Genomic DNA, 26,670 nt, shown 5'->3' with positions numbered 1-26,670 from the left:
TTATTTCTATTTAATTAATTCATCTTTAATAATTTTGATTTCCAATTTAGTCCTTAGCCTTTTTCTAATTTTCCATGGATGAATCATCCAAAAATATCTACTAACTTTTTATTAATAGTCTAATTACCATATAAGGACCTCAAGTTTTAAATTTCATAGCTATTTAATCCTTCTAGCTACTAGAATTCAACTTTTGTATTTTATACGATTTGGTCCTTCCCGTAATTAAGCACATAATCGGGAAAATTTTCTTACCAGAATTTTTACATGCAATTTCTAACATAATACAAACTATGTAATAAAATAAAAATAAATTTTATTTTCAGATCGGATTTGTGGTCCCAAAACCGCTATTCCAATTTTACAAAAAATAGGTTGTTACATTCCTACTCTTAATTTTCTTACTTTGGTGCCAATACTTTTCACTCTCTTGCAATCTAGTCAATACCCCAGTTTATTTCTCTTAATATACAAGCTTTTACAATCACTTCAATATTTTTCTTCACGCTTTACAAACACCGATAATTTCCAATTTATAACTTCCTTAAATTCTAATTGATTTACTATTAATTTGACACTATTTCCAATTCATGAGATTTTAGGGACGATACATAACCAAATTGAATAAAACACAAATCTATTATGAAATTGTGGTAGGAATAGGAAGTAGAAGGTCCCTAATGAGTAAATGTGAAATTGGATTTTAATTCGAAGTTTTAGATCGAAAGTTATGTTTGTCCCGAGTTTAGGGACTAAATTGAATAAATTGAAAAATATGAATGACTTGATTCTTGATTGTGAATTGGATGGAAATTAATGGTGTTATATGTTTTATGACTATTTTTAACTAACATCAATGTGGAACCTTCAATAGGGAAAGGAAAAGCAAAAGTTATCGACGAGTGACACGAAATCCCAATTTGTACTTTTATGATTTGGGATAGAAATATTTACTTTTATATGCATGTTTATTGATTGATTTATCATTGAGGTGAGTATATGGTGATAGTATGAATTGTTTTGATTAAGTTTGACGTGGGATATCAAAATAAAGGACTAAAATGAATAAAATGAAAAATTACATGAATTACTTAAATTATGTTATGTGACATGGTAAATGGAAAGAAATATGTTGTATGACATATAATACATGTAATTTGATGATCAATTGGATTATGGTTGTGAATAAATAGAAAAATGATATATGTATTAAATTGCAAAATGAAATTGAATGGTCTTACCCTATTAACAAGTCAGGCCAAGTCGGATATAGTTGGCATGTCATAGGGTTGGATTGTGTATAGGATTATGCGTTTAAGTGCCAAGATGCACCTCGTGTACCATGATGCATTTTATGTGTCAGTATGCACTTTGTGTGCTAGTATGTACTTTGTGTACTAGGATGCTCTTTATGTGCCAGTATGCACTATATCTACCAATTTTCCCCTATTTTGATTTATCTAAAAATGCACTATGATGTCAGTTGGTGTGTTGGTTAGACGATCCGTGTATCTTTCTGATTTCGAGTCATGTTAATAGGGATTATAAATGGTAAGCTTGTTTAAAGATAATGAAATGAAATGGTATAATAATATGGAACCACTTGTATGCATATATGAATTAAAATAAAGAGAGTATGTGAATGGCTATATGAATTAGTTGAAAATGAGCCCTGAGGGCCAAAGTGAATGCGAATGAGTCAATAGACTCCAAAAATGAGTTTGAATGGTAAGACAACAAGATAGATGATATGAGTTACCATGGAATATGAATGGCATAAAGTTAATGACATATAAAGACATGTGATTATAGGAGTGATAATGATAGTTAATAAGGTATAAGAAATGGTAATTTTCAAATGGTATGCATAGATCACTTGTTTAGCAAATGTTGAGGAATGAATTGGTTATTTGTCATATTTATGTATTCACTTGTATCTAAGATGTGAAATTGTTGGTTTTATGGATTATAACTTGGATAAATCATGTTATTGTGCTATAAATGACCAATTTTAATTCCTTATGTTATCTTGAATCATAGAAGTACCGCTGAGCATTATCATTCAAAGTACGGTTTGTTTATTCTATGCACAGGTATAGGTATTCTCGAAGCCCTAGGAAAGTGAAGTCAGCATCCAAACAACAACAATCGACTAAACCTAAGTTTTTACAACTCTTTTATTATGTCAGTAGCATGTACTTAGGAATATTTTGTTCAATGTTGGAAATGGTCAAAATGGTTGTATATAAGTTGAGGATATATGGATTTGGTTTTGGTCATACTTAGAAATGGTTTTATTGGCTTGACAATTGTGCTTTCAACATGTTGTGATTGTTTTGAATGGTTGATTGGGGACTTGAGGTTAACTAATGTTAAGTATGATAAGTTGAAACTAAGGGAAAATGGAAGCTTAGGGGTCTGCCATGGAAGTCGTGGCCATACACCTTAAATGTAGTGACATCAGTCCTCCTCATCGCAATATCCTTTGTTTGAGGTTGAGACGTTAGTTTTGTTTTATTTCTAAAACTTTACAACTTGGTCCTCAAGTTGGGAGGCTTGTATACTGTCTTCAATGTCACAACACCAAACCCTGAAAGTCGCGACATTAGCCTAAAAAGTTTTAAAAATATTACAGTTTAGTCCATATTTGATCCCAAGATGGTATTGAGCTTTCGTAAGCTCTTATATGACCCAAAAATTATTATATATCATCTTTTATACTCGTAACAACTGTAATTTAATGATTCATGATGAAATTTGTACATCATTGATTATAGTTGCTTTGACAACGAATGTGACATCTCGTAGCTTGGGCCTGGTGATTAGGTTAAGTATGGGGAGTTACAAATTTGTAACAATTGTGTTCGGTGTTGGGGCTACCATTACTACTTTGGTGTAAGGGTAGATTTGACTTAAGCCAATAGATGATTCGAACAATTGTTAAAAAAATCACACTGAGCGAGGCTCCTCAGAATATGATTGGTAAATCTGAACTGCATTAACAAATATCATATGTTAACTCTCTTTTTATTTTCCTCCTTGCTTCACTTTTCATTTAATTTGTTTAATTTGATTCTGTTTGATTTTGTTGCTACAACAATTTGAACAAAACTATTTTTCAAGTGCAAACCAAAAGCTTTTCCAATTGGTACCAGAGCAGGCTTCAAGAGTTGTTTGAAGGTGATTCTATGTTTGATTTGCACCTATGGAATTCATGAGGGAAAGTATTTCGATTGCTCAACACCCATTGCTACTTGGTTCAAAAAACTATGCATATTGGAAGGCTTGTATGAGGACTTTCAACATGTCTAGTAATAAAGCTACTTGTGAAGCTATTGAAGAAGGGTGGACTCAACCCATTGTGACGATTGCTGATTGCACCACATGTCCAAAAGATAGAAGTAAATACATTGCTAAAGAAAGAAAGACTGCTCACGGAAACTTACAAACTCTAAATTTTATATTTAGTGGAGTTAGCATGGAACAATTTAAGATTATTTCTACTTGTGATTAAGCAAAAGAAGCATGGACTATTTTGCAAAACCAACATGAAGGGAATGTCGTTGTTTGAATGTCGAAATTGCAAATTTTAACTAGCAAGTTGGAAAATTTTAAATTGTTTGAAAATGTTCCAGTAAATTTCGACCGATATCATTCACACCTGTGCATTTTGGTATGTACCAATATGTATTGGCCCTTATCGGTCAATACATAATTTTAATATTTTATCTTAACTTTATTTATTTTTATAATTGTATTTAAAACTAAGAATAATCATTTAATTAAGCTATTGAACATAATTAATAATTTTAAATTAATGTTTTATATAAATATTTATATGTATGTAATTGGGATATATTTAAATGTATATCTAATATATGTGAAAAATATTTAAAATATTAATGAACCCAAAATACAACATGAAACACATCAGTATCCAAATCTCAAGCAGCACAATCAAGTATTGAATATCCAAAGTTTTTAGAGTGAAATTTTATCCTTCTTTTTGGAAAGAAAACAAATAGTGAATATCTAAATTATTTAATTTTGATAACTTTAATCTCTTATTTTCTTCTTGTTGTAAATCTGCTTTCAATTTTTTTTAAAAAAATTAAACCTAAAAGTAAGAGATTTTCTATTTTTTCACCCTCAAACTTTATTACATGGTGAAAAAAAAAAGAGGAAAGATTAAGTGTTGTGGTCTTTATTTTAATGAGGTAGATTAAATATTAAACCCAAAGCATATATTTAATCATTTTCATCTAAGGGTTAAAACTATTTTGATTCTTATTATTCTTATTTCAAAAACTCTCACTATAATTAGCACCATATTTTTAACATATTATTACAAACAAACTTTAATTTAACAAATAAAACTGTTTGATAAAGAAAATTAATTAGGAATAACTTTATAAAATAAAGAAATATAATCCAAAAATTGTGGAGAAAATCAGCTACTATTTCTAACTTTCAATAAAACTATAGTCTTATTATAATTGTGATAAATCTAATAAATAAATTAAAAATATAATAATATATTAACTAAGTAAAAATTCTTGACGTCGGTACTCTTATATTTATTTTTATAAATTATAATCATGTAAAAACATGTTTTGAATCAATTAAATTTTAGTTCGATTAATATGAATATTATTGTCAATAGAAGAGGAAGGATATAAGCTTGAGTACATAAAAATACATTATTTTCTTATTTATAAATTAAAAATTTACGAATAATTTTAAATAATATATAAAAAACAAATATAATTAAAATTTTCTTTTCAACCCCACAAGTTTTATTCGTAAAATGTGTCCCATATATTACATTATCAATATTACAAGACCCCACCTAATGCATTGATGGTGTGTAAGTAACCTTATCCAATATCTATACATATACAAAAATATAAACGTGTCGCATTTAATTATTGATGGTTTGTCTTCTTTTCTTTTCTTCCCATTTTCTTATTGTATCATATTTTGTATTATTTTAAATATATTATATATTGTACTCATAATAAAAGAGTTTTTTAATTATTTTTCAACTAAGTTTATGTCTCATTGACATGTGACACTAATTTAATCTGTAAATTAAATATAGTATAGATATAACTAAGGAAGCTTATTTCATACTAATATCACTCATCTCAGTTTGAATGTTCCTTTAAATAATAAACTAGAACAACAAATTCTAATTTCTATTTTGATGTAAATTCTAGATAGTATCAGATGCCTTGGTTCATTTCAATTTGTGCTAATGTGTACTGGTTAATATTGGTTGGAACACCATTTTATATTATAAACTAATTTTAATATTTTTATCTAAATTATTCTTTTTTAATATTATTTTTAAAATAATATATAATCATAAATATATTTATGTGTATGTAATTAGGAAAAATTTACATGTATATATAATATATATGAAAAATATCAATAAACTCGAAATGTTACACAAAACACATTAATACCAATATGTCTAATATTAGAACAAAATTGATAAATCCACTAGTTAATGCTGACTACCTTGGATATAACAAACTATTAATATTAAAATTCCTATTACAGAAACAATAATTTTAATAATAGTCTTCAATATATTATATTTTAAATAAAAATAAATTAATTAATTATATTAAATAATTGATAAATTTTAAATGGTAGTTATTTATAGATAAAAGGAAAAATATATATTAGTGGGTTGGGTCTTTAAGAGTGAGTAATTTCTTAAAAGTAAATGGATAATTACCCTTATTTGATAAATGTATTATGACCAAATTTCGATTTTAGTAATTTTATTATATGAGTTGGTATCACTAAGAATTTAATTAAATAATATAGGTGTTGAAATATATATATAACATTTTAATAGTAAAATATATTAATGTATATACAAATTGTTGTATTAATTAAAAAAACCATTGTTGAGCCTTATATATGCCATATATAGCTCGTTAGCCTCTATTTTCAAACGTTTTGATAAAACAAAATTAATTTAGAATTTTCCTTTAATTGAATTTGCAAAATGAATGATAAAGTTATAAAATTTTATTTTAAGTGATTTTAAACTCATAAAATGATCCCGCATGTGTTAAAATATTTTTCATGAGTTTAAACTTTTAAAAGTTTTTAAAAAATATCTTCATAAAACCATTTTAACCAAGTTTGAGGAACTTGTATCAATATAACTGTTGAGTTGTATCGACATAAGTTAAACAATAAACTGTTTAAGAATTTTAAGGCAGTTGTATTGAAACAATTATCTAGTTGTATCGATACAACTAGAGTTGTGTGGATACCCAAGAAGACTTGTATCTCCACAAGTACAATGGTAAACCTTCTCTTACTTGCTATGGGACTTGTTGATACAAGTCCAATTGTATTTGTGTGTCATAGGATTAATTATATTTATATAATTTAAAATATAATCTCACACACATCAATTATCAAGTTAAGCTTTTCTTTCTCACATATAAAAAATAATAATAAAATGAAATGAAAGGAACAAAAGAAAATACTAAGAAGGACAAAAAAAAAAGTGGCCACAAAAAAAATTGGGAAATTTTAATTTACAGGAGAACCCCTCCACAAAAATAGACAACAAAAGAAAAATGTTTTCCATAAAAATTGTGTGTACTAATGTGCCATCGTATTAATGAAGAAAAGTACAATTCGAAAATTAATAAAATAATTTTATAATATAAATTTATTATAATATAATACAAAATATAAAATTACAAAATGCAATAAAACACATATATAATAACTATTTTTAAAAATTGATTTATACTTTTACTCATTTGTCGATTTAATAATTAAAACCAACTTACATTAAAAATAAAACATTTTTAAATAAAAGATTTTCTTAAAGAATAATTAATAATACTATTTTTATTTTCTCATTAAGTAAAACGATAAAAATTACAAATATAAAGATTGATAACATATGTTGAATAGTATTAAAATATAAATTTATTATTATTGGTCTGACAAAGTCTATCCGAATAGAATCATTGGATTTTGAGAAAGAAAGGACACCGTCCAGCCTTATATATAGGACGATAGTGTACATATATTTCAGCAGAAAGCAAATAAAGCTTACATAATATACACCCACAATCCATCAACAATGGCGGAGGAGAACGTGTTTGGGAAGCCAATTACGGAGGCAGATAACACGGCGTCTGAGAAGCCGATTACTGAGTCTGAGGAAGTTAATGTGCTGGACGAAGCAGCCTTGGAGTTAACTTTGTCCGAAGCTAGGTCAGGCAGTAACTTGTTTGGGCCGGTAATTGACCAGGCTTTTGTGATGGGAATCCCGGAGTATGCGAACAGAGCACGCTTGGACAGATCAGTGGTGGCCATGCAGTGGAAAGATCGAGGTGGTAACTACACCGCCGCCGTGGACTACGTGAGGGAAGTGAAGAGGCGATGGGGCAATGGAGTCTCAACACTTTGCGTGCTTTACAATGGAACCGGTGAACGTCTGACATACCACACTGACAATGATTGGTGGGGGAGCATTTACTTGCCCTACCCACAAATCATCGAAAATGGGCAGTGGGCCTGTTTTTTTCATGTGAAAAGAACAGCGGCGGCTTCCGGCTCGATGGGCACCGTCGTTTATCGTGGCAAAAACAAAGAGGGCGAAGACACTGACTGGTTGGTAGCTTGGGACAATCCTTGGAATACGCTTAGGTTTACCAACCAGGTACATAATATTATCCGAATGCATGCATGCACGTTGAGATATATACAAACATGTTTAAGAGTATAATATTAATCTATATGGATGGATGGCACACTGCAGGCTTATGCGGAGATCAACCAAGCTGGGCATTATGATAGGATTGATCGGGAAGCACTTGGGAGAACCATATCATCGGCTGGTCGGCAGTATCGTGCGGCATGGAGAGGATGCGTTGCGCAAGTCCAAACCGAAATTGACACTTCGCCTCTCTGGGAGGGAGTGCTGTCGCTAGAATAATCATCCTGTTTAAGCTGGGAGGGCAACCAAATAAGGCATTAGCTAGCTTAACTGGCAGTCATTAAATAATTGCCCTTGCCACCGATCTGTTGTCAATCATCCTGTGTTCTGTTTTTGTTTTGTAATGTTCGCAATAAGCGTTGTTCTATATGGCTTGCTTTCTGTCGGCGGTCTATTATGTGTCTTTTCCTTAATAAATGCAAAATATTATAATTTATTTAACATCTAACAGAGACATGATGAATGACATCTTTTGCTTAGGTTCCATTTCATAATTAACAATTTTCTGATTTATTTATTTTTAATATTATCTTTGCAGTGTCAGATGCAGATATCAGAATACATTTGCTTCTATTTATGATATTTGGAGTCTTCCTTATGATTATGAATATAAGAATGCTCATACCACATATTTTCTTCCAAATATCTTCTCCTATGGTGGTCTCAGTTTTGGAAAATCAATTGGTAGTTATAACCCTAAAAGGGCAATGATGATGGATGAGGTTTTGAGAGTTGTGAAGTAAATAACGGCGGAGGTGGGAATTTTTTATAAGATAAGAATTTGGTTGTACATTTTTATGATAGTAAAAATATAATTTTATTATTTTAATAGTTTATATTTTTATAATTTTAAAAATTAAAATAAATTTTATTATTTTATAAAAATTAAAATACAATTTTATTATTATTAATTAAAAATTTTATAAATTATAAATAAACAAAATTAAAATTTTACCAGTCACCACCCTGTGCCACTGGAAGTGGGGTATGGAGCATGTATCAACAACAACAGATTTAATAACAAATGTCTTCAAGTTTTGAATTAGTGGTATGACTTATGAGTGAGTGAGTGAGTGAGTGCAAGGTCGTCTGCATTCCGTCATGGAATCTTAAGGGCATATTCTTTTTTATATTGTTTGGATGATAAGGAGGATGGTGAGTTTGAGAGATTGAAATAGTTCCAAATAAAAGATTGGATTAAATCAATTAAGTTTAGTTAATAAATTGATTTTAATTTTAATCAATTGAATTAAATAAATTAATCAGACCTAAAACTCATCATATGATAAGTTTATTTATCAAAACTTTATTGAAACACACTAGTCACAAGCTTAGTAAAAAATATAACCCTCTAATTTTGGCACTTTTACCCTTCAATTATTATTATTATTATTATTATTATTATTATTATTATTATTATTATTATTATTATTATGTAGTCTAGGTTCTATTTTGGTTAAGATTTCAGCACATTTCAACAAATTGAGTGTATTTCAACTAATACTGACTTCAAGTCCGATCTTGGGTCGTCTGAAGGTGCGGATGCCTAGGGCCCACGGTTAAAAGGGGTCCAAAATATTATTTCTAGTTTTTAAGGGGCTTAAAAAATTTTTAACTTTTAAATGTCAAAAAAAAAAATTTACCAACTTTTAAGGGGGCTCAAAAAAAAATTTTTAGCTTTTGACGGCCCAAATTTTTTTTTACCAACTTTTAAAGAACCTACAATCCTATTTTATTGTTTTGCCTAAAGCCCAAAAATGTCAAGAATGGACCTGACTGACATGTATTGGTTCGTAACAGTTGATACAAAATTTTAATATTTTAAAATTAACTTTTATTTTTTATCTTAAACATTCTATTTTTAATAAATACATTTAAAATTAAATTATAATTATTAAATTAAAATTTTTAAAACCTACATCTGCATATAAATATATAGGTAAACTATATAAATAGTCACCCAACTATTAACGTGTTTCGCTTTTGTCACTTAGGTTTAAATTTTTCTATTTTAGTAACTAACAATACCGAAATTTAATATTTTGTTCATTCATCCATTAAATTTCTAGCAAAGTGTTGATGTGATTATTTTATCATTAGCATAATAATAAATTTAGCCCTCAAATAGACTCTATCAATTTGGTCCTAATTCTAGAAAAATTAACAAATTTAACCCTCAACTTTGCACATTATGTCATTTTAATCTTGATTCTTAAATATTCAAAATAAAAATTTTAAAACTTTAAAATAAAGAAATAATTAAAATTTCAATTTGATAAAAAAAGCATAACATTTTATAATAAAAAATCATACAAAATTATAAAATGCATACAAAATTATAAATAAATGTATACTCATTTTTGTCTTTTCCAACATGAAATTTATGGACTAAAATAATAATTTTATAAATAAAAATATTTTAAAAACCCCACAAACAAGACTTAACTAGATTCAAAGTTTTCCTTGTTTTAATTTTATTTTATAAATAATAATTTATTTATTAAATTTTGGCCTTGTTCCTCAGTCCTCACCAAATTTATCGAGCGTTGGGCACTCCTTTCCTCCACAACCACTGGCACCAATAACCTTTACTCCAAACTCATTAGTTTTCACATTATCCATTCTCGTGCCATCGAACTAGGAATCAATTGCAGAGCTATTGGCATGGCCTTCTCCTATTGGATCTCCAAAACTTCATCATCACCAATATATCCCAATCATGTATGCCTTCAAGCACAACCTCAAACGCAACAAACTCATTTTAGGCAACAACCTAAAGACACCAATTCTTACCCTTTTCAACCTCTTGTTGTAGTTTATGACCCAACCTTAACATGGTGGTCATTAATGTTGAAAAAAAAAAGTTGATTTTGCTTAATTCTTCTTAATTTTTTTCTCTTAAATTGTTTTATTTATAAAGTTATTATTTTAATAAATGAATTATTTTAGAAAAATAGATATTTGTTTATTTATAAATATTTTTTATAATTTTATATGTGTTTTTATAAAATCTAATGTATTTTTATCAAAAATGAACTTTTGAATAATTTTTATTTTTAAAGTTTTTATTTATTTTGAATTTTGAAGAATCAAGACTAAATTAACATAATATGTAAAGTTGAAAGTTAAATTTTGACTTTTTAGAATTAGGACCAAATTGATAGAATTTATAAACAATGGAGGACTAAATTTGTTATTATATTAATGAGAAAATGACTAGATTAACACTCAGAATCGATTTAATGGATGAGTGACCAAAATTTAAAATTTGATAATGTTAGTGATTAAAATAATAAAAAATTAAACTAAGGTATTCAAAATAAAACGCACTGATAATTGAATGATTATTTATATAGTTTAACATAAATATATTTATTTGCATACAATTAAAATATATTTTCATATATATACATATATGAAAAAAGCATTTTTAAATATATATATATATACATATGAAAAGAAGTATTTTTAAATATGGATAAATTTAAATTAATACATCGAAACACACTATTACTGATAGGTAAAAGTAACAAAATAAAAACTAGTTTAATTCAAGCCAAATCCAATTTTTAATTTGAAAACAAACACATATATCTCACTTGCATCCTAAATATTAGACTCTAATGGGCCGGTTGAGTAAGGCATCAAGGCCTACCCTATTTTACATCCAAGCCTTCATTTATGGAGAGGTTTTATTTTGGAAAGAAAGAGAAATGTGCATTATGCAGTAGATAATTTTGCAATTTTAGGCTATATCTGATGGGTTAAAAAATTAAATGTGATTAAAATTAAATATTTATGTCTAATTTGATTATTATTGTAATAACAAAAAGAATATATATATTATACTAGTTAGACATAAAATAAAAATAATTAATACAAATTTAAATTTAAAATTAGAATTATAAGTAATAATTTTGTAAAAAGTATACATCTTCAAATTTAAAAAAAAAAAACTTGCCTTCCTATTTACAAAAAATAAGTAATGAGACTAACTAAATATTACCAATTGAATTAATTTATTGCTAACCTATATGCTAAAACATGTGCAAAAAATAATATACCTACCAAATGTAGCATGAGTATATTTATTTTTTATAAAATTATAAGATAAAAATATTTGAATTTATTCTCTATATTTTTAACCCTGTTATTATAATTCACAAAAACAAATGAAATTGTTGAAAATTTTAATTTCTAGTTGATTACTTTTTTTCAACACTTTATCAAACAAGCCTTAGATGTAATTGATAAACCCTTTAAAACTAATATTTTAATGTGTTTGATAATTATAATAAATTTTCACTTAATTCAGAAGTGCCAATAAAAAGGTCTTGAATAAAATAATTAAGTAAAAGCTGCTGATTGAGTCTTAACTCAATTGGTATGAATATTGTTACTAGTGCAGGATGACGTGGGTTTGAGTGTGTTGAAACATATTATTTTCCTATTTAAAGGTTGAGAGGGCTATGAGTAGTTTTAGGCATTATCAAAAAGAGCGGATATAATCACAATTTATAATAAGATTTTTAAAAATAAAATAAAAGCTACATGTAGCTTAATATTTAAATGATTAAATTGATTTTATTTAAAAAAACCTATACTATCTATTTACTTTGTCAAAATTTTGAAACATATATTTAAATTTTATCCAAAATCATTTAAAAATATAAAAATTATATTAATAAGATTAAAATTATAAAATAAATAATTGTCAAAATTCAATTTTTATTATTATCAAACCACATATTTATATTCCACACTTAAATTTTATTAACAAAAGAAATAATTCTATAATATATATTCAAGAAAATCATATACTTAAAATATTTTAGTACACAAAAGTGACTTCTGTCTACGGAAGAGGGATGAGATTTTATTTTGGACAACATTATATATTTTCTAATCTCATAATCTGTTTTTTTAGAGTATCTCTAAATATTAGTACATGAATTTTGTTTATTGATTTTTTACATTAATTATATATATTTATTATATTTGTTCTTTTTGATATAGTGTTTAGAACTACTCATAGCCTCTCTCCAATCTTTAAATAAGAGGATAATCAAGTTTAACGATTCAAACCTATATCTTCCTGCACTAACAACAATATTAATATAAATCAAGTTAAAATTTAATCGATGCTCTTTTAAATCAATAGAGAATTTTAATTCACGGAAGGATAAAATTTTTTTGTTTTGAAGTAACGGATGAAATGAAGTTAAAGCATAAAAAACAACAATTATATAGAATGACCTTGAAAGAGGAAAAAACAACAAAAGGACAAGACCATATGCATGAGGGATAGACATGAATCTTATCTAATAAAATATAACGTAAACATTTTTATATTTGATGTCACATGTTTATTCATTTTAAAATAATTTGATTTATTATTAATGAGTAATGTTAAGTTTAAATAATGATGATAATACATTAATGTTAAGTTTATGTAATGATGATGACACATTAATATGATGACAAATACATAACCAACATAAATATATTTACCAAAAATACAAGATTAAGAAACAATAATTATGGGTTAAGACTGAAGTGGTGTAGTTTAATATATATATATATATATATATATTGACCAGCAAATATAAAATTTCAGACAGGACTCATTGTGGAAAAAGGAAAGCACATTTCAATAAATAAACTTGAAACAGGAAAACCTCCATGTACGTGAAACATCTGAAGCTATAAACAATAACGTAAGACGAAAGCAAAGTATATGAAAGAGAAAGATACAACACTTTTAAACTAACAAAAAGGCCACTAATGGCCAAGTTTATGACGTCTGCTATAATATATACTTCATAAACGTGTCTAAAAAGTTGAGATTCCTCTCTTAATTTCAGAGATGTGGAGTTACTAACATAATTCAATTTCAAAATTTTCCAATTTCTTTACTTACATTTTGAAATTAGTCCTTCTCTTCTAATCTTTTATGTAGGCAATGGGGATTGTAATTGCTAAGATAGTTTCCTTTATCATATGTGATATGCTAGGTGTTTTTAGACAACCATTCTCTACCATTATAGTTAACTACGATCTATCCTTTTCACAATTTCAAAATTGATTTAGATAGGCCTAAATTTTAAAAATATGAGATTTTTGTTTGATTTAATTTTCACAAATCACTTACACACGATTGTCATTATATCTACATATTACATACAAAATGACTATATTTATCTAATATATAAATAAATTGATGTATTCATTTCTTTGAATGTATACGGTTGAATCAAAATTAAAGTTTTAAATATACATCTGAACCACAATTAAAAACTTCATGTGTATGATTACCCCAAATGAAAATTTATGTATCAAATTACACATTAAATTAAAATTTATGTGTAATTTTGAGATTTATTCCAAATAGGAAACAAAACAATCGGCAACAATAATCCAAAATCCCAAATATAATAACATGATTAAAGGAATCTTGGTAAAAGTACCATAAAGGTTCCTATATTAGGAGTTAGATTGCATTTTTTGCCCCCCTCTACTTAAAAAAGGGTAAATTAGTCCTTGTACATTAGATCAAAGAGCAAATTGATCATTCTATTAAAAATTTCATCAATTTTTATTGTTACAAACTGGTTCTCATACATCAGCATAAGGTACACACGACATGTCATATGTCATTGTCTGGTTATTCTGTCAGTCATATTAGTTTTTAACAGTACAAATGAATGAAATTTTTAACAGAAAGCACAAATTTGCTCTTTAATCTAACATACAGGGACTAATTTCCCATTTATTGTGTAGAGGAGGCAAAATGCAATCTAACTCCTAAAAAAGAATCTTACTTGTAAAAATCACTCTTTAAAATCTTTAGAATTGACAACTTACAAAAATTTAACTAAGTTTCGCCAATTTTCTCAAGACTATTTGGATTTCGAAAACTCAAAAATTGTTATTTATAAGTGACAATCTGAAACATCTAAAATAAGTTTTAAAAGTTACGTCTGTTCACTACCAAACTGATAATAAGTATGTGCAAAAGTCAATGATTGTCGTATCACTTCAATATTCAATCACATGGAAACATGTATCACATTCATTAATGTAAAAGTCACAAATCCCTGAAAATCAAAACGCTTATTACCACACATGTTCCTAACATACGTTAATTATAAGTACAAGTTGACTTTCATTGTTGTCACTCATGTTCCCAACGTTATGACAGTCACTAGCAAATCGACAATAAATATGAGGAAAAGTTAATGATTGTTATATCGATTCAATACTCAATCACATGAAAATGTGCATTACATTTATTAATGCAAAAGTTGCAAATCCCAAAAAATCAGAGCGCTTGTTACCACGCATGTTCCTAACATACGCTAATTATAAGTACCAATTGACTTTCAAGGTCATCACTCATGTTCCCAACGTTTTGATTGTTCACTAACAAATCGATAATAAATACAAGGAAAAGTTAATGATTGTCATATCGCTTCAATAATCAAACATATCGCTTCAATAATCAATCACATGGAAACGTGTATCACATTTATTAATGCAAAAGTTGCAAAACCCACAAAACCGAACCGCTTATTACCATGCGTGTTCCCAACGTATGCTAATCATAAATACCAACTGGCCTTTCAAGGTCATCATCATGTTCCCAACGTTATGGCTGCTCACTAACAGACTGACAATAAGTATGTACAAAATTTAATGATTGTCGAATCGCTTCAATATTCAATCACATGGAAACGTGTATCACATTCATTAATGTTAAAGTCACAACTCCCTGAAAATCAGAATGCTTATTACCATGCATGTTCCTAACATATGTTAATTATAAGTACCAGTTAACTTTCAAGGTCACCACTTATGTTCCCAACGTTATGACTGTTACTAGCAAATCGACAATAAATACGAGGAAAAGTTAATGATTGTCATGTCGCTTCAATACTCAGTCACATGAAAATGTGTATCACATTTATTAATGCAAAAGTCGCAAATCCTTGAAAATCAGAACGCTTATTACCATGCATGTTCCTAACATACGTTAATTATAAGTACCAAATGACTTTCAAGGTCGTCACTCATGTTCCCAACGTTCTGACTGTTCACTAACAAATCAATAATAAATATGAGGAAAAGTTAATGATTGTCACATTGCTTTAATACTCAGTCACATGGAAACGTGTATCAGATTTATTAATGCAAAAGTTGCAAAACCTAAAAAATTGCAACGCTTATTACTACACATGTTCCCAACATATGCTAATCATAAGCACCATTTGACCTTTCAAGGTCGTCACTCATGTTCCTAATGTTATGGCTGCTCATTAACAACCCGACAATAAATATGTGGTAAAATTAATAATTGTCATATCGCTTCAATACTCAATCACATGGAAACATGTATCACTTTCATTAATGCAAAAGTCACAAAAACCCAAAAATCAAAATGCTTATGACTACACATGTTCCTAACATACGTTGATCATAATACCATTTGACCTTTTAAGGTTGTCACTCATATCTCTAAAATTTACTTATACGTACCCTTCAATGTGTTTAACACACAAACACCATGCTGCATCAATGTTCATTAAAACAAATAAGTCTTGATGAATGTCACTTTGTAATCTCCCTCTCAACTTGGGTGAGGACAATTGTTTAGATAAATCATGTTGCATGAAGAAGCTACCTCACTGCATAAAGAAGCTTACCCAATATAACTAGAAAGCAACTTTAACACTGCATCACACTACTTCACCTAAAGAGATGCTCTTGCCAAATACTATAAGATCATTTACAAAAAGGTCATGCATGTATAGCATTTAGATCAACAATAAGTCACATCAACCTTGCATAATAACCCTTTAACAAGATAACATAGCTTCCAGTCACATCCTAGTGCACTTGTTGAGAGTCCTCTGTGACTCAATAATTTCTTTGTTAAGATAGTTTTACACACCCAAACTTTGTTAAATATATTCAAAACCTTAAAACATCTCTCTTAGGCCTTAACCTATCTGATCTAGCTTTCAACATCACTGTGCGAACTACCGTTACCCATCCATTACCTAAACTTGCATCAATGGATTAGATTTCACATAAAAAGCAAATGATTGTTAACGATTTGATTGAGATTTTCAAAACCATGAAATACATGGCCAAAATTATTCAAATTAAAGTAGAAAGACTAATGATGTAACTTGAGTAAAGAACAGGGACTGTTCTTAATATATGACCAAAATGAATAAAACAAGAAGGGCAAAAGGGTAATGTAGGTAAAATCGAAACTTTAAAAGGGAATCACAATCACACTTTTCTTCCCACTCTCGCTCGCCACAGACACCAAAGAAAGGCCTCACCACAAGCCTCTCATCGACAATGGCGGCTGCCACTGCGAACTCCGCTTTGCCTAAGCTTTCTACGTTAACTTCCTCCTTCAAATCTTCCATACCCATTTCCAAATCCAGCCTTCCCTTCTCCACAACCCCTCAAAAGCCCACCCCTTACCGCTCCTTCGACGTTTCCTGCTCTCTTTCTCATGCAAGCTCTAACCCCAGATCCGCCGCCACATCCGTTACCCCAAAAAATGCTCCTCCCCATGATTTCATTTCCAGGTATGCGGATGATGAGCCCCGGAAAGGCGCTGATATCCTGGTGGAAGCCCTGGAACGTGAAGGGGTCAAGGATGTGTTTGCCTACCCAGGTGGAGCTTCAATGGAGATCCACCAGGCTTTAACCCGCTCAAAAATCATCCGAAATGTCCTTCCGCGACACGAGCAAGGTGGGGTCTTTGCCGCCGAGGGTTACGCGCGCTCCTCTGGCATTCCCGGCGTTTGCATTGCGACGTCTGGCCCTGGGGCAACCAACTTGGTGAGTGGTCTTGCTGATGCAATGCTCGATAGTATCCCTCTCGTGGCGATCACTGGTCAAGTCCCACGTCGGATGATCGGTACCGATGCTTTCCAGGAAACTCCAATTGTTGAGGTAACAAGGTCTATTACGAAGCATAATTATCTTGTTCTTGATGTGGATGATATTCCTAGGATTGTTAGTGAGGCTTTCTTTTTAGCTTCCTCGGGCAGGCCGGGACCTGTTCTGATTGATGTTCCTAAGGATATACAACAGCAACTTGCTGTTCCTAAATGGAACCATTCTCTTAGATTGCCAGGGTATTTGTCTAGGTTGCCTAAGGCTCCCGGTGAGGCTCATCTCGAACAGATTGTTAGATTGGTTTCTGAGTCTAAGAAGCCTGTTTTATATGTTGGTGGTGGGTGTTTGAACTCTAGTGAGGAGTTGAAGAGGTTTGTTGAGCTTACAGGGATACCTGTTGCAAGTACTTTGATGGGTCTTGGAGCCTTTCCGATTTCGGATGAGTTGTCGTTACAAATGCTTGGGATGCACGGAACTGTGTATGCCAATTATGCTGTTGATAAGAGTGATTTGTTGCTTGCTTTTGGAGTGAGATTTGATGATAGGGTGACGGGAAAACTTGAGGCTTTTGCCAGCCGGGCAAAGATTGTGCATATCGATATCGATTCTGCCGAGATTGGGAAGAACAAGCAGCCTCATGTGTCAGTGTGTTCCGATGTGAAATTGGCATTGCAGGGGATAAATAAGATATTGGAGACCAAGGTAGCAAAGCTGAATCTTGATTATTCGGAATGGAGGCAGGAGTTAAACGAGCAGAAGCTGAAATTCCCTTTGAGTTACAAGACCTTTGGTGAAGCTATTCCACCTCAATATGCAATTCAGGTTCTTGATGAATTAACTGACGGGAATGCAATTATAAGTACTGGTGTTGGTCAGCATCAAATGTGGGCTGCTCAATTTTACAAGTATAAGAAGCCTCGTCAATGGTTAACATCTGGGGGATTGGGTGCTATGGGATTTGGATTGCCTGCTGCTATTGGAGCTGCCGTTGCAAACCCAGAGGCAGTCGTTGTAGACATCGATGGTGATGGAAGTTTTATCATGAACGTGCAAGAGTTGGCGACTATCCGTGTGGAAAATCTTCCGGTTAAGATATTATTGTTGAATAATCAGCATTTGGGTATGGTTGTTCAATGGGAGGACCGGTTTTACAAGGCAAACAGGGCTCATACATACTTGGGAGACCCATCCAACGAGTCGGAAATATTCCCAAATATGTTGAAATTTGCTGAAGCATGCGGGATACCAGCTGCCCGGGTGACAAAGAAAGAAGATCTAAAAGCAGCAATGCAGAAAATGTTGGACACTCCTGGACCTTACTTGTTGGATGTGATTGTCCCACATCAAGAACATGTCCTGCCTATGATCCCCAGTGGAGGGGCTTTCAAAGATGTGATCACAGAGGGTGATGGAAGAACACAATATTGACCTCAATGAGCATCAAATGGTCTTTTTTGGGTAATGTATGTAATGAATGAGGGTGGGTTATGGGGGCTTAGTTTCTGAGTTCTGGAACATAGTTTTTCTATGCTTTTAAAAACAACCAATTAGGTTTTCAGTTTGGTCTTATGCAAGTCTTGTATGTCTTTAGTCTAGTAATGTTATGTAATGGGCGAATCTAACTTGTTTTTGTTAGAATGATGAATGCTTTCGTTATAATATAAAGATAAATAAGTTCAAATATTTTTCCAACTCTCAATATTTCTAATTTAAATTAACATCAGATTTAGTGGTCATGCAATGTAAAAGTTGTACAAACCTACGTACATGAAGATATCAGTGGGTTTGTGATTATTGAGAGAAAGAAGGGAGCTATGAGGTGCATATTATCAGCAATTTATTCAACTTCTTGTGATAGGTTAATTTATTAGGTGGGGAAACCCTTGATACGGAGCCATTGCCTAAAACATGTATCGCCCTTTTTTGCCCCATATATGGATATACAACTTTTCCCCTTTCCCAAGCTCAACTGCACCCAATTGTAAGTTTCCAGTCAATCACGACCCAGATCTTTTTTATATTTAGGTTGGGCTAGTTACAAATATTTTCTTATAACTAAATTTAAATGAATTTTGGCTAAACTACATATGTCATCTAATTAAAAAAATTTCTCATTTTAAGCACTATATTATATAATTCGTTCATTTTAACCACTCTTATTGAAAACTCTAATGAAAATATGAAGGGAACTATTTCTAAAAATTTTATTTTCTATATAATTTAAGTAAATAAAATTTTGTCATTTTAGTCCCAATCTTTTAAAAAAGAAACTTCTTTTTTCACATTCCCAATTTCCTATCACAAAAAAAAAAAAAAAAACCCAAATCCATAGATATCTCTTTTTGTGATTTGTTTTAATCAACATGCCTATTTCTATTGATTCATTTTTCCCTTTTCAAGTTTCAATCTCGTTTGATTTGTAAGCTTCTTCTCTTTCAAACTTTTTTGGTCAGCAAAATGATTGATTCCTTTTTCTAAAACATCACCAACTTCTTCCCCGTCCATATTTCTTCCATGTTCTTCAACTCATCTTCTTTAAGCTTATTATTATTATTATTATTATTATTATTTAAAGCAAAAAAAAAAATGATGAAAAAAGGTATATTTTCAAAGGAAAAGAAATCAAGAAAATTGAATACATCTTTTGAGCTGGTCTTATTTCTACAGAGTTTGTTGTGGACGAAGGTTATGTTTCAGGTCGCTATTTTTTGATTTATCTTGTCGTTTTTTCAAATTTCTTTTGTTTATTTTTTATATTCCTATGTTAAAATTCGAGGAGCAGGATGGCCTTTGAATTACTAGGGATTTTCAGGTATTTAATTATTATTTTTTTCTTTATTTTGGTTAATAATTAGTATTGAGAAATTTATATTTTAGTCCTTTAAAGTGGTCTGCAACACTTATGACGTGGTAAATTGTGTCATGTGGTATCCAATAATTAGTTCACCCGTTAAAAAAAATACTATGTTAGATTCGTGTTAGAGTTTTTAACAAGAATGATCAAAATGAACAAACTATATAATTTGAGTGTCTAAATTGTAAATTTTTTATTTTGAATGCTTATGAGATTTTTTTTTTAATAGTTGAGTGACTATTGGCATGGTTTACCCATTGATTTTTAGAAGTAAGTATTACAAGTTTTCCATTTAAGGTCTTGACGGACTATTAAGTGTTGATGTGATATTTGATATTTGATGTAAAAAATGTTAAAATAGAGGATTTAATTAATTTTAATTATTTTATAAGGTGTTAATTGATTTTTAAAATTATTTTAAAAGTGTCTAATTGATTTTTAATTATTTAATCATAAAATTATTAACATATTATAAAATCTATAAGGATTATTAAAATTTAGAAAAATTATAAAAGTTAAATATTATAAAATATTATTAATATGTTATGAAGAATATGAAAATACTATATAGATAATATAAAAATTTAGAAATTTATAGAATTTAAAAGAATATATAAAACTAAAAAAAATATTAAAAGTAATAAAAGTTATAAAATTGTAAAAACATTTTGGTATTTTGAAAGTTTGGATTTGGTTTTAATGAGGAATTGAAGTGTGATGATTTTGGAAAAATAATTGTAAGGGAATGGAAGGTTAAGGAAAGAGGATGATATGTTTATTTTGTTTGGATAGTTAAAAGTAATAAAGGAAAGGAAAGTGAAAGAATTTTCGCTACTTTTATTTGGTTAAACGATTATTTATAATTATATCTTTCTTATAAAATAAGTAAAAATGATACTTTACATTTTAAAGGAAACATCACTTTTCTTTATCTAGCTTTTTTCCCAAATTAAGGTAGAAAATAAAGAATATTCAACTCAAATTTTTTTTTTATTACTTTCCTTTCCTTACCCTTGTTTTTTATTTATTTTTAAAATTAAATAGTTGACATCGAGAAAACAAATGAAACCAAATGTTTCCCCAGCAAACAAATATCAGAAAACAACAAGTGATCAACAAAACCACGTCCACATTAAAATTAAAACTAGACTCCCAAAAAAAAAAAAAACAAACTGAGAAGAAAAAACCAAACAACACTACAGTTTCTCCCTTGAAACCCTAAAGCCATGAATCCAACTGATAAACCTCTCTAAAAACCAGCAACCAACCAACTGCATGAATTGACAGTAAATTTCCTTAGAGAGTGAAGATTTGGTACATCATCGGAGTGAAAAAATAGCATATTCCGAAACCCAAATACAAGAAATCAGATTAGGTCCACTGCGACCATTCTCTCCACCATCTTCGGTGCCTTTTTAACCCAGCATCTTTCCTCTGAGAACCAGGGTCCCTCCCTAGCCAATACATGTGCCGCAACATTTGCCTCCCTTATTGCATTAAGAAAGTTAATCCTATCAAAAAATCTCAACCTTCCTTTTATATCTTCAACAATCGGGCGCAATGTAGATCTGTCAACTGTGCAGGAGTTTACTTGTTTGACAATCGTCAACGAATCGCCTTCAATCTGAACACATCGAAACCTAAGGTCAAAAGCAAATCGGATTGCTTGTTCACATGCTCGGGCATCAGCAACAAAAACATCTTCAATATTAACAATTGGGTAAGTACACGCCCCCATAATCTGACCCATTTCATTTCTTGCTAGAACTCCCGAGATAGAAGTTTTTTGCTTTGCATTAAAAGAGGTATCAAAATTTAATTTAACACATCTTGGGTCAAGTGGCCTCCAGATAGTCTGCTTAGGAGAACAAGTAATAGTCCTCACAGTCTCTGAAGCTTCAATTTCATGTGGATAACCTAATATGAACCCCGAAATTTTAGACACTGTTTATCTGATACCCTCATGAACCAGCCGTTTCTCGAAAACCAAATAGCCCAAAAAGTAATTGCCAATAATTTTCTAGTTCTCTCATTAGCAGTATGAAATGTCTCGATTAACCATGTTCCATAATCTGATTATTTCGAGACAGGGGACACTATAGTTTCAGAGCGTTCAAAGTTTTGCATGTGACTGAGCAGAAATGCAGCAAGTGGTCTACTATTTTCACACAAAAGGCAAACATTAGGAATGTGTATGTTTCGTTTGTTTAGATTAACATACATAGGAAGGAAATCATTGTATATTCTTCACATTGCTATCTTGATTTTCCCTGGTATTTGTAACGCCCACAATTCTGTATAGAATGTTGTAATAGCTTTGTTATTCGGGTAAGGCTAGCTCCCAAGTTCTATAATTTTTCATGTAAAAGTAGCTTGTTCCCACTCTTAACTGTATAAACCCTTATCCCTTCATGCCTCCAAATCATGGTATCTGCTGGTCTCATCTTAGCAAGCGGGAGTTCAGCTTGATCAACATCAGCAAATACACGAATAATGTCTTCCCTTCAGGTATAGATTTCTGGTTGGATTAAATGAGACACCTTAGTGTATCTGATATCAAAAGTTTGACATTGAATTCAGCCATCCCCAGGTCACGGAATCCATGGTTCGTTCTAGATATTCACAGTGTCTCCGGTGCCAATACACCAACCTAAACTCTTTTCAAGTAATCCTCTCGCGTTCAGAATGCTTCTCTAGCTAAGAGAAGGGTGAGTACCCAACCTAGCTTATTGAAACACAGTATGTGTGTAATATCATACTTTTAATACCTTAACTAATAAGCAGTCTGGCTGAGTCAAAATGTGCCAGCACCACCAATAAAGATACATTAAACATTGCTAGATCACGGAAGACTAAACCCCTATAAGATTTCGGGAAACATATCGTTTCCAAGAACTCCAGTGAATTCCCTTAAGCGATTTAGTATTCCTCCACCAAAAATTATTGAGTACACTTTCTAATTTAGTACACAATGTTTTTGGCAAGAGGAAACACTACATAGCATAAACAAGAATAGATTACAAAACAGCTTTAATAAAAACCTCTTTCCTTCCTAATGATAAGAAGCGCATATTCCAGCTCTCCATTCTTGTTCGAAATCTATCCACATAATGCTTAAAATACTGTCTTTTATTCTTGCCCACCATCATAGACAAACCCAAATAACTTTCTTGGTTCGTTGATACCCAAACCCCAAGACTGTTACCAACCAAATTCTTCTCGCCCTCACCTACATTTGCCCCAAAATATAGAAGTGACTTATCGTAATTCACCTTCTGCCCAAAAGCTTTCTCATACGCAGAAATTACACAACAAACATTTCCATCTCCTTCATTTGATGCATCACCAAAGAGAATACAATCGTCAACAAAGAATAAATGGTTAATAGCCAAAGAACCTCTACCTATCTGAACCCCCTTATTGAATTTGTTTCCTTAGCCTTATCCAAGATTGCTGAAAACCCTTCTGCATAGAGTAAAAATAAATAAGGACCGAGTGGACCACCCTACTGTAAACCTCTCGATGGAACAAAACTTGCACTGCTACCCCCATTGATTCCGACTGTGTAAGAAATTGAAGCTACACACATCATAATTAATGTCACCCAATCAACATGAAAGCCCAACCGTATCATCATCCTGAGAGCAAAATTCCCTTTCTTACCCCATCTTTTGATTTTCAGCAAATGCAATATCTCATACGCAATAATACATTGTTAGAGATTTTCCTTCCACGTATGAAAGCCCCTTGCACCTCGTTAACACAGAAATTTAGTAAATTATTCATTCTGTTTACTAGCAGCTTATCAATAATTTTATATAAGACATTACAGTGACTAATAGATCTAAATTGCATAATGGTCCACGGCTTACTAACCATTGGGATCAAAATGATATGTGTCTTATTGTTTTGTTACAAATCTATCTCTCCTCAAAGCATAGCAAGACAATAAGACATGACGTCTGACCCCAAAATATCCAATATTGTTGATAGAACAAAGCCGGGAAATAATCAACTCCTTAAGCTTTAAGATGAGCCATATCTTTGGCCGTAATCCAGATCCCTTCATCACGAAAAGGTTGTATCATCTTAGCATTCATCTCATCGGAGATCCTCTTTTCCACATTATCAAAAATTCGTAAGGCATCCCTTGCTTCAGAAGTCGTGACCAGATCACGAAAATAGACAGTGGCCAGCCTCATGATATCTTCTTCTTAAAAAACCCATCACCCTTCATCATTCTCAAGGCCTCTTATTGCATTACGCTATTTCCTCTCTGTGGCCATCTTGTGGAAAAAAGTAGTACTCTGATCACCATTAGAAAGCCAATTGATGCGCGCCCTTTGCTCCAAAAAAATCTCCTTCTTATCCGCCTCTAAATTCAATTCAAGTTGAATTTTCGTCAACTCAGCAAAAATATCATCGTCCAGATCTTTCGCATATAACTCTTTCATTCTATCATTGAACTTTTTCTTACGGGCCTTCCGGTCTCTTCTAATTGTGTGAATCCAAGTTAGGAGCTTCTGTCCCAACCTCTCAAGCTTTAATGGCAAAATTTCGGCGGCTGATGCCCAATAATCCCGTATTTAATTCTCACATGAACCCTTCAGGCACCAATCAATATTGAATCTAAACTTTATTTTCCCATTCCCATGTCGTATGTTTCTTTGGCCTCTAGTATCCACCAAAACCGGGCAGTGATCAAAGATAGCATGACTCAAATGAGTAATAGAAAACTCTGGAAGTTTGCAACCTCCTATCAAGTCTTTCCTGGATATTGGTTGCGACAAATCTACCTCTCTCCCAAAACCATCGCCCTATAAAACCCAAATCACAATCAAGTAACGCATAGCGAAATGCTTTCATATTTTTCTCCACATGAGTACGACCGCCCTTATTCTCAAAAGAGAAAGCAATCTTTTTTGAGTCCCCCACAACCAGCCATGAGAGACTTTAGTCCTAGCCCAACTGACGAAGTAACTCCCAAGTGGTTCCCTTAAAATGTTCATTTGGATGCCTATAAAGTCCGATAAAATACCACAGCAACTCATCTTAATCTTCTTGTATCACGACATCTATGTGATGCTACGAGTAAATTCATAAAAGAACCACATCATTTTGCCTCAATCCTAAAGATAATCTACTTTTGCCTCAATCCTAAAGATAATCTACTTTTAGAGCCCTTAGCTCCCACATCAATACCATGTTGAAAGCCACATTTCCTTTGAACACCTTCCGTCCGTCTTGCACTAATTTTTGTTTCCATTAGAAACAAAATTTGGGGACGAACTTCTCTCAGTTTATTCTTGAGATTATGAACTACCCGTGGCTTCCCTAACCCATGAATGTTCTGTAACGACTTGAAAGTCAGTGATGTTGGGAAGTGTATTTTCGGGACTCTATTTCTGTAAATCGGTCCCGTGAATATTTTCATAAAATTTTTATGGAGCTATAATAGAGGTGAATTGAATCTTGGATAAATAATTTTCATGAATTAGGAGTTATTTAGGATACAAGGACTAAATCGCATAAGTGTTAAAAGTTGAATTATAGATTGAAATTAATTAAAGGAGTAAAATAATAATTACCATTAATAAATGGGATGGACGGTGGTGGAGGCTTATAATGCATTAAATGTTTAAATTTATAGTTACTAAATAGATTATAATATAAAAATAAAAATAAAAATAATGGATAATGGATAAATATATTAAACAACCCAAAAACCCATTTCTTTCTTTTATTTCACATGCAAATTGAATTGAGGAAGGAAAAGAGAAAGAAACGCACGTCCTAGGGGTTTTGGAGTTCAAATCCAAAATTGTTTGGTGCAAATTAGTCTTGTTCTTGTAATTTTTATATTTTTGGAATTTCGATACTATAGATTAGTTGACCCATGTTATAATTTTTAGTATTGTTTAAGATTGAAGATGTTACCATTATTTATTAGTTATAATTTTAGAGATTAAATTGATAAATTTTTAAGTTAGAAGTGGAAAATGATTAAACTGTGGAGTTAATTGTTGATTTTGAGCTACAGAGACTAAATTGTGAAAATTTTGAATTTAAGGGGAAGAATTGAAAATAGGGTGCTAAATTTAGCTTAGATTGAAATTAGTATAAAAAT

At 30.9% G+C, this 26,670-nt stretch overlaps 2 protein-coding genes and 1 long non-coding RNA gene across 4 annotated transcripts; all 3 read left to right on the top strand.

Moving 5' to 3' along the window:
• Nucleotides 1-7,049: 7,049 nt before the first annotated feature.
• On the top strand, nucleotides 7,050-8,216 carry LOC108488730 (23 kDa jasmonate-induced protein-like). The gene is made up of 2 exons (XM_017793017.2): nucleotides 7,050-7,711; nucleotides 7,811-8,216. Exons 1-2 carry the CDS (start codon nucleotides 7,130-7,132, stop codon nucleotides 7,985-7,987), a joined length of 759 nt encoding a protein of 252 aa, XP_017648506.1. The 5' UTR covers nucleotides 7,050-7,129; the 3' UTR covers nucleotides 7,988-8,216.
• Nucleotides 8,217-17,051: 8,835 nt separating this feature from the next.
• Nucleotides 17,052-19,372, top strand: LOC108489300 (acetolactate synthase 3, chloroplastic-like). Its single transcript, XM_017793743.2, has one exon. The coding sequence runs from the start codon at nucleotides 17,138-17,140 to the stop codon at nucleotides 19,115-19,117; it is 1,980 nt and encodes a 659-aa protein (XP_017649232.1). The 5' UTR covers nucleotides 17,052-17,137; the 3' UTR covers nucleotides 19,118-19,372.
• A 2,206-nt stretch (nucleotides 19,373-21,578) lies between these two features.
• LOC108488490 (uncharacterized) lies at nucleotides 21,579-23,343 on the top strand. Of its 2 annotated transcripts, none has more exons than XR_001871773.2 (3): nucleotides 21,579-22,263; nucleotides 22,634-23,051; nucleotides 23,134-23,343. It is a non-coding gene; the product is annotated as an uncharacterized LOC108488490 (long non-coding RNA). The 2 variants fall into 2 exon arrangements; XR_001871772.2 differs by having other exon boundaries at nucleotides 23,124-23,343.
• Nucleotides 23,344-26,670: the final 3,327 nt, after the last annotated feature.

Source organism: Gossypium arboreum, chromosome 10 (assembly GCF_025698485.1).
Source record: "Gossypium arboreum isolate Shixiya-1 chromosome 10, ASM2569848v2, whole genome shotgun sequence".
In the NCBI taxonomy this organism is placed as follows: Eukaryota; Viridiplantae; Streptophyta; class Magnoliopsida; order Malvales; family Malvaceae; genus Gossypium; species Gossypium arboreum.
Note: the sequence above shows the minus strand (reverse complement) of the source record. Positions and strands in the feature narration are given on the sequence as shown.